Raw genomic sequence first — 9,541 nt, 5'->3', positions numbered from 1 at the left:
CATTTAGTAATCATCATTCTTTCATTATTCTTGAAATGTGTGGATTTAATATATCAGTATCTAATAACACTTTACAGTGCCTGTGTTGCCAATGTTAATGTATATGTGAATACACACAGCTCCACAAACGTAGTACAGTATCTGTTACATTGATCCCGAATGTAATACTAATTATTTAAGAGTTTTTGAGTGTCTAAGGCATGTATTGTGTGAGGTTGTGTGTCATGTGTGGTTTGCTCTCTCACACAGGTTTTAGTTTCGATGTGTGTCAGTGTGGACTGGGGTACCACTGTGATTCATCTCTCACTCCGCCTCGCACACAAACCTCTCCCAGTTTACAGTGCTGAGCGATTCTCCTGAGGACGTTCTGCCATCTCCCACGGGAAGATTCCCACCCCAGCTCTGTGTGTCCTCTCACGCTGGGGATTCTCAACATCGCTTCACTCAAATCTGTGGGATTCAGATTCAGATTCCAGTCTTTCTCCTGTATGAGGCGACCCCAGCTCAGGACAGGTTTTTGTATTGGTGTTTTTCACTGTGTCGGGACTACCACAGTGGTTCATTCTTCATCAGCGGCTGTACAATATCTCTACGCACGCTTTAGAAGGAGCATCTGCGGATAGACTGGATTAAAACCAGTATCTGACTGGAAGACGGAGCGGTCACATGTGGGATTCTCACAGTCTTGTTGTTTCTGTTTTGAAGGAGTTTGTCCCAGGCTCATGTGTGTTTCTGAAGGGAGCAGACGAGTGTGTATCACCAGGACACACAGCGGATGGAAGGGATTGAAAGAACATCAAGCTGGATCTTTCCCCCTGGCTCTTTCCCATCAGAGTCCAGAGGAGTCTCTAGTATATCCCTGAGGATCAGAGGAGACTCTCCATTACTGAAGGATATTGTCAAAGGGCTGAACGAAGTGCGGATCCTCTAATGTTTGGAGCTCCCATCCGTCTCACGGTCAATCCAAGTAAGTAAATTCACTTCAGTATTATTAATATAATGCAACTTTCCAACCCCTGCACGTGGTTTTGTGAGAGCATGAAGTTTGTGTAGTTATTTGTAGTAAACAGGGCTCAGTTCGTGCAGATGTAGGGTCAGGAGTGTTTTTGTTAGGCTTATGGTAGCCGTGCTTTTTCGTATTCTGACACTTTAACATTTGGAAAGCCCATAACCCTCACCGTCTTACCAAGTAAGTACATCTGTTTAACTATTACATGCTTTACACCAACACTTGTGCTGTAGAAAATTGGGCTCAGTGCAGATGTAGGGTCAGGAGTGTTTTTGTAAGGCTTGCGGGAGCAGTGGATTTTCAGCTACTGACACTTTAACATTTGGAAAGCCCATAACCCTCACCGTCTTACCAAGTAAGTGCATCTTCTCAGCTATTACACGCTTTACACCAACACTTGTGCTGTAGAAAACAGTGTAAAACTCCACAGATTGTGTTGAAATGGTGTGTGTTTCTGTTGGTTGTGTTCTGTTGCGTTCAGCTTGATCACAGCGTGTTAACGTGACTTTTGCTCTGAAGAACTCATTTACAGTAGAGTAATAATATCTGTTCATAAATCTACTGGTGTTTTATGCATGCTTTACTCGGACATCATGAGCACAGTTGTGCAGATGCCACGTGCAGGGTTCCCACTTGTGCTGGAAAAACTGGAAAATTGATGATAAATTTAACATGGAACATTTTAGAAAATGAAAAAACTTGTCCTGGAAAATTATTTAAAAAAAAGTTAAAAACAGAGTTTATCACTGGCCCAAAACAGTTACCGTTGGTTGCAGAAACTCCTTATCTCACTCTGAAAAATTTTCTCGCATGAGTTTATATCTTGCAATTCTTAATACTTTTCTCAGAATTGTGAGTTATAAAGTCACACTTTCATGTCATAAAGTCAGAATTTCATTTTATAAAGTCAGTATTTATTTTAAAAAAAATCAGAATTTCATGTCTTAAAGTCAGAATTTATGTTATAAAGTCAGAATTGTTAGATATAAAGTCTGAATTCATGTTATAAAGTCAGAATTTATGTTATAAAGTCAGAATTGTTAGATATAAAGTCCGAATTCATGTTATAAAGTCAGAATTTATGTTAAAAAATCAGAATTGCATGCTATAGTCAGAATTTATGTAAAAAAATCTGAATTTCATGTTATAAAGTCAGTATTTATGTTAAAAAAATCAGAATTTCATGCTATAAAGTCAGAATTCATGTTAAAAAAAATCAAATCTCATACTATAAAGTCAGAATTTATGTTGTAAAGTCAGAATTTCATGTCTTAAAGTCACAATTTATGTTATAAAGTCACAATTTCATTGTATAGTCACAGTTTATGTTATAAGGTCAGAATTTCATGTCTTAAAGTCACAATTGTGAGATATAAAGTCCTTATTTCATGTCATAAAGTCCGAATTCATGTTATAAAGTCAGTATTTATGTAAAAAAAAATCAGAATTTCATGCTATAAAGTTAATATTTATGTTAAATAATCAGAATTTCATGATATAAAGTCAGAATTTATGTTATAAAATAATTTTCATTTTATAAAGTCACAGTTTCTTAAATAACAATGGGTTCTTGAAAGGCGCTATAAAAAATAAACATATTATTATTAATTTGTTATAGTCACAATTTCATGTTATAAAGTCAGAATTGTGAGATATAAAGTCTGTATTTCATGTCATAAAGTCCGAATTTCATGTCTTAAAGTCAGAATTTCATGTCTTAAAGTCAGAATTGTGAGATATAAAGAGATATTTCATTTTATATTCACAATTTATGTTATAAAGTCAGAATTGTGAGATATAAAGTCTGTATTTCATGTCATAAAGTCCGAATTTCATGTCTTAAAGTCAGAATTTCATGTCTTAAAGTCAGAATTGTGAGATATAAAGAGATATTTCATTTTATAGTCACAATTTATGTTATAAAGTCACAATTTCATGTCATAAAGTCCGAATGTATGTTATAAAGTCACAATTTCATTTTATAAAGTCACAATTTCATGTCTTAAATTCAGAATTGTGAGATATAAAGTCCGTATTTCATGTCATAAAGTCCGAATTTATGTTTTAGTCACAATTTCATTTTATAAAGTCAGAATTTGTTATAAAGTCAGAATCTCATGTCTTAAAGTCAGAATTGTGAGATATAAAGTCTGTATTTCATGTCATAAAGTCAGAATTTCATGTCATAAAGTCAGAATTTCATGTCTTGAAGTCCGTATTTCATGTCATAAAGTCCGAATTTGTTATAAAGTCACAATTTCATGTCTTAAAGTCCGTATTTCATGTCATAAAGTCAGAATTTGTTATAAAGTCCGAATTTCATGTCTTAAAGTCAGAATTGTGAGATATAAAGAGATATTTCATTTTATAGTCACAATTTATGTTATAAAGTCACAATTTCATGTCATAAAGTCCGAATTTATGTTATAAAGTCACAATTTCATGTCATAAAGTCACAATTTATGTTATAAAGTCACAATTTCATTTTATAGTCACAATTTATGTTATAAAGTCACAATTTCATGTCTTAAAGTCAGAATTGTGAGATATAAAGTCCGTATTTCATGTCATAAAGTCCGAATTTCATGTCATAAAGTCCGAATTTATGTTATAAAGTCACAATTTCATGTCTTAAAGTCCGTATTTCATGTCATAATCAGAATCTATGTTATAAAGTCCGTATTTCATGTCATAAAGTCACAATTTGTTATAAAGTAACAATTTCATGTCTTAAAGTCCGTATTTCATGTCATAAAGTCCGATTTTGTTATAGTCACAATTTCATGTCATAAAGTCACAATTTCATATCTTAAAGTCAGAATTGTGAGATATAAAGCCAGAATTGTAAGATATAAAGTCAGTATTTCATGCTGTAAACTCAGTCTTTTTTTGAAATTTTTTCTAAAGCCAGCATTGCGAGTTATAAAGTCCAATTCTGAGGGAAAAGACTGACTTTTTGTGAGAATGCTTTATGCTATTGTGTGGCGTAATCAAGCTTCCAGAGTCCTGATGTGTGATCAAGAGCTCATGTTAATAACTGATGTTATAGTTGATGGCAATAAACCGTGCGGCGTTTGCGGACTCCGAGAGCGATATATGGCGGGATCGTTGTCTTGTCTTCTCGCTGGAGTAAAGCTGTAAATGTCCTGGAGAATGATCCTGGGGAAGAGTGGATCATGTGAAGAGAGTTTATGTCTTGTGTTTGTCTGCTTGTAGAAGATGTGGAAGCCTCTGCCCCGCAGCTGTCCGTCATGTCCCCTCTGAAGGCCGGAGGACAGGACATCTGTTTGTCCGCCGGCTTCTATCCTCAGGAGAAGACCATGACTTTGACTCTGGAAGGGGAAAAGCCTGAGAGTCTGAGCACCAGCACTGCAGTTCTGCACAAATCCAACAAAAAATACTATTACGCCGGATTCTCTGGAGATCCCATCCAGAAGTGCAAAGTGGATGAAGTGGAAGCCGTCAAAGTGGACAATGACGCTCCTGGCGCTTCAGAAGCTCCGAACCCAGGTTTATGCTCATATTGATCATTACTGTTTCATTTCTGTTTCTGCATTTGTACTGATTTGTTTTCTACTTCATTCAGATCCTAAAGGAAACCTAGATCAGCCTGTAGACCCATGTGACACAAACACAACCTCCTCTATCACTTCTGCCCGCATAACCAGCGGTCAGTCATCATCATCTGATACATGCACAGCTCACATTTGGGCAGTTATTATGCCATTATTTATGAGATTTAAGTTCATTAAACATCAAATATGATTATTATTTTTCCAGATGATCCAAAAATGAATTCCATGACCCTTCTGGTGACCGGTTTGAGGATTCTTCTGGCGAAATGTGTTGCGGTCAATGTGCTGATGACGGTCAAGGCGTTTCTGTTTTAGCTGTGTCCAGATCTGTCCATGTGGAATGGCATGAGTTATTGTTATTAATGTGTTCAGATATACAGTATGCTCTCAGTGGTGTGTTGTGCATTGCTTTGCTATGTTGTGTGTTTTTGTTGCAGACACTGCAAGTTATCATTTTTATGTTTTTTTTAATCAACAATATTTTTTTATTCCCATTTAAAAGCCTTACATTGTCAAACTGTGCTATTGATTACTCTTAACTATTGAGGCTTCGATCTTGTAATATGATTTTTGTTCAATTAAATAATAAAATTACAGAAAACAGAAAACTCTCTGTGTGTGTGTGTGTGTGTGTGTGTGTGTGTGTGTGTGTGTGTGTGTGTGTGTGTGTGTGTGTGTGTGTGTGTAAACCACAGTTTCAACAGCTCTCGAACCGCACGTCTGATAAAGATCTGCTCGCTTGGGTTCCAGGAACGAGTGTGTGTTGTTGCTCAGTGTTTCCTCTACGCGCCTCAGACACACACACACACACACCTGTAGCACACTCTCTCATCTACAGTTCCTGAGGCAGTTTTAATTCATTACTGAACTTTATTACTTCATTTAAAAATCAATATTCCACAAGTGATCAGTTTTAATGAGGACATTTGTGGGACACACACTATCAAAAGTTATAGATCGGGAAGATGTATTCATGTTTTCAAAAGAAGTCTCTTCTGCTCAACAAGGCTGCATTAATACAGTAAAGCTGTTCTCTGTGTGAATTATACAGTAAAGTGTCATTTATTCCTGTGATCAAATCATACTCAAACCATTACTGCAGTCTTCAGTCACATGACCCTTCACTGATTATTCTCATATGAGGATCTGATGATCAACACACATTTATTAGCCTATTATTATCAATGTTATTATTATTATTATCAGTGTTTCGGGATTCTTTGATTAAGAGAAACTTTGGTAACATTATTTTCAGTGTCATTGGTACGTGTGTTACATGTATTTATCAAGTCAACTCAAGTCAACTTAAGGTAAGGTGGGCCACTGCCTACCGGTGTATGCAGCCCAATCTCACGGCAATTCGTACTCATTTTACGAGGTGGCTAATTCGTACGAATTGATACGACCTCACTCGTACGAATTCATACGATTTTTGCTAATTCATACATATTTTACAAGTTACCAAACAACCAGTTGGGTTGGTTACCAGTTTTTAACAAGCAGATATCACTATGAAACTTTCCCAACTTTCCCAGTTGATTAAAGATGAGAAAAGAAAAAAAAAAGTTTAAATATGCAAATTAGGCATTATCTAATTATATATGCGCTAATTTGCACATATTTGAAAAAACGAAATCTGAGTATGCTATTGGATAAAGCCAGGTTCAATAATATATTCACATATTAGATGGGGAAAAACTTACTGAGGGATTTATGTCTACTTTTGTTATCCTGTTAATCAGAATATAGTGTCAATAGCCTTACATTTTTTTTATAAAATGTTATATAAATCAGGTTAGGAATTATATATTTACAAATCCCTCTGTAAATGTTTTTATAATATAACTAGGTACAAGACTGGAAATTTTGGTGTATATAGTCTAATGTAGTTGCTTCTGAAGTGGAGATTTCGGACTTGGAGAGAAAAGTCATTTTGAGAAAACGGGTCACAGAAATTTGCATCAGCCAATGAGATTGCCCATTTAGAGTTAAATCACCCCTTTTACTTTCACGGTTGGTTGCTGATAAAAAGGAGATGACCATATTTGGATCCGACAGCATTGTACAGAAGAGCGAGAGCTTTGTGTTGATGATGACAGGGTGCAGACAGCGATCGCTTGCGATTGCATTTAGAATGTAAACTTTTGATGAATTTATGAGAAATCTACAGACGCAAACAGGAAGTAAAACTCCCATTGATTTTTCTCCATAAGGATTTAGATTATCAGCTATAATGTCTAAAACATCTGAGGTAGACTGACCACGAGTTGTGAAACGAAAGTTTCTGCTTCTGTAGCTAGAGGTCTGTAAGAAAAACTACACTACCCACAGTCCTAAGCTTAACAGCGACGCCTCTGATTGGTCCAACTCGCTGTTACCATAGAAACGTTTACCGTACCCGCGAACGGCTGTAGCTGACTAGCAAAGGGAGCTTGTTGTCACAAACTTTCAGTGATTTAAATACCAGAGAATGCATATAATTACATCCAGTTATTTATCTGATAATAATGTATCCTGAATTTTACTTGTAGGCCTACATTGGCTAATGGGAAAAGGAAAAGGTGACTTGTTCAGTGGCATGAATCTAACCGTGAACCAAATTAACCCCAAAAACATAAAGTTTAGTACTGTTTTCCGAGCTCACTCACTTTGGGCTTGTAGCCGAGCCCGTTTGCTGGCATTAGGAGGAGGGCTGCTGTCTTGACGGCGCTTAAACAATTGCCGGATATCCATTTTTGAATCTTGGTTGCGCGTCGTTCATGAATGATTTGTTCATTTTGAACAAATCTTTAATATGACTCGGGACTACCGAGTTGTCTCAGAGAGTGATTCGTTCATTTTGTGTTGACCGCGCATGCGCATTACGCAACATATGGGTTCTTGATTCTGAATCGACAGGTGAGATCCGAGTCTTTTGTTCTTCCTGTCAGTCCCATAGAGACGGAAAGAGAAAAGATTAGTTCATTTTGCTGAACGAGACTCAAAGATCCGAGTCAGTAAAATGATCCGAACTTCCCACTACTCACACTGACAGTTGCAGCGCAATATGAAAGACTTCGTCTAACTGTACAACAAACAACCAATGAAAATGAACAATATGAAACTAAAACGACATAAGCTTAATTTAAAATGGCTTAGGAACTGTAGGCTATTTAGAGGTGGATAAACTCAATTTAGATGTGGATAAACGCACTTTGGAGGTGGGTAAACGCTATTTCCGAATTTTGGGAGGTGCGTAAACGGTGTTTACATGCGTTTAGCCTCCACTACATCCCTGGTCATCACGCCGGAGACGGGTTTATTGAGGATGCCGTGTCGATGAGGCAGTTTCAGGGGGAGGATAATCACGGTCTCTCAGACACTTCAGGGTCATGTGTTGGTCATGTGTTGGTCTTCTCTGGGCGCAGGTCCAGCATCTGATCCGGATCCGGCTGACTGCAGTAAACCTCGGGATAAACAGAGAGACTATCATTAGCGTAGATGCCATTCTTCTGATGATGTCACGAGTACATCAGGTGTTATGGGAAGTGTTCCCGGTTCCGGCTGACCTAGTTAATGCAGCCTAACAATCATTTCATTGAAAAAGTGTTTTATGTGTATGCCACAGTAAAGAGATGTGTTTTTAGTCTAGATTTAAACTGAAATCTAGTGTGTCTGCTTCCCGAACAATGTTAGGAAGACTGTTCCAGAGTTTAGGTGCTAAATAGGAAAAGGATCGAGCGCCTGCAGTTGATTTGAATATTCTCTGTATGATCAACAGTGTTGCCACAGTTACTTTGAAAAAGTAACTTAGTTACTTTACAGATTACTTGATTTTAAAAGTAACTAAGTTACTTTACAGATTACTTGATTTTAAAAGTAACTAAGTTAGATTACAAGTTACTTTATTAGTTACATTCATCAGTTGCCGACAACACCTCTGCAGCCTCAACATAAAAATGACAACCGTTTTTGCCAACACTAAACATAAAACATGTTACACTATACTAAACATAAAACACTAAACATAAAACCCGAAACGTTAATGAAAAGGTACAAATTACTTTGTTTTTATTAAATACATTTATGAAAAACAATTTATATTTAATTTTTAATTTATATTTATATATGAATGTAAATAATTATATGGGCCTACACAAATAATATAAAATTACAAGATTTATATTTTATTGTAAACGTGATGTGCAGCTCTGTAAAGGGACAACAAATATATGATCGATCCGTGAGAACGTCTAAGGTTACGTATGTAACCTCTGTTCCCTGAGAACAGGGAACGAGCGCTGCGTCTAGCTGACGCTATGGGGAACGCCCTCGGCGTGACTGGTGTCTGAAGCTACTATCGAATCACGGCAAAGTCTTTGACCGACGTCAGCCCATGACGTCATCAACGTGCGACCCGGAAGTATAAAAGGGCGCCGTGCCAACACATACACATCTTCTCGTCTGAAGGGACTGTATGGCAGATAGGCCCTGAAGCATGGCAACGCGACGCAGCGCTCGTTCCCTGTTCTCAGGGAACAGAGGTTACATACGTAACCTTAGACGTTCCCTTTCGAAAGGGAACTCTCGCTGCGTCTAGCTGACGCTATGGGGAACGATATACCAACGCCGCCATGCTGAGGGGAGTGTCTGCCCATTGGCAGTGACAACTGTCAACTCAAGTAATTCATAGAAAAACCTGAGCGATTCCCCCTCAGGTCCTGGGCTGACAGTGACAGCACTCCCTACGGTCATAGCCCAAGCTATACAACTAAACGGAACCCTAACGCACTGCGTGGAGTTCCATCTAGACCGCTCGAAGGCCCGGGACCACTACTTCCAATGAAGGGGTCCCTTCAAGGGAATGTGGCTAGGGGACCCGAAGGAACCCCAGCCAGTCACTACTCGGGAAAAAGTTCTCCCGAGTGCCACCAGGGAGGCCTGACCTGGTGCCCTAAGTGTTATGGACACTTCGGTT

The 9,541-nt window shown here is 37.8% G+C and overlaps 1 protein-coding gene across 2 annotated transcripts; it reads left to right on the top strand.

Moving 5' to 3' along the window:
* Nucleotides 1–254: 254 nt before the first annotated feature.
* On the top strand, nucleotides 255–5,188 carry trdc (T-cell receptor delta constant). Of its 2 annotated transcripts, none has more exons than XM_079818421.1 (4): nucleotides 255–967; nucleotides 4,226–4,519; nucleotides 4,596–4,679; nucleotides 4,790–5,181. In XM_079818421.1, exons 1-4 carry the CDS (start codon nucleotides 931–933, stop codon nucleotides 4,897–4,899), a joined length of 525 nt encoding a protein of 174 aa, XP_079674547.1. In that variant the 5' UTR covers nucleotides 255–930; the 3' UTR covers nucleotides 4,900–5,181. The 2 variants fall into 2 exon arrangements, with proteins under 2 accessions (XP_079674547.1, XP_079674548.1); XM_079818422.1 differs by lacking the exon at nucleotides 255–967 and adding an exon at nucleotides 1,196–1,364 and having other exon boundaries at nucleotides 4,790–5,188.
* The last annotated feature ends 4,353 nt before the right edge of the window (nucleotides 5,189–9,541 follow it).

Source organism: Gobio gobio (assembly GCF_949357685.1).
Source record: "Gobio gobio genome assembly, chromosome: 6".
NCBI classification, from domain to species: domain Eukaryota; kingdom Metazoa; phylum Chordata; class Actinopteri; order Cypriniformes; family Gobionidae; genus Gobio; species Gobio gobio.
This window is presented reverse-complemented; position numbering and strand designations above follow the sequence as displayed.

Bases quoted from the DNA above. Each gene is read 5' to 3' on its own strand.
- trdc (XM_079818421.1), top strand. From the start codon at position 931: ATGTTTGGAGCTCCCATCCGTCTCACGGTCAATCCAA. The intron at 968-4,225 runs GTAAGTAAATTC...GTCTGCTTGTAG, and splicing joins CCGTCTCACGGTCAATCCAA to AAGATGTGGAAGCCTCTGCC. The intron at 4,520-4,595 runs GTTTATGCTCAT...TACTTCATTCAG, and splicing joins TTCAGAAGCTCCGAACCCAG to ATCCTAAAGGAAACCTAGAT.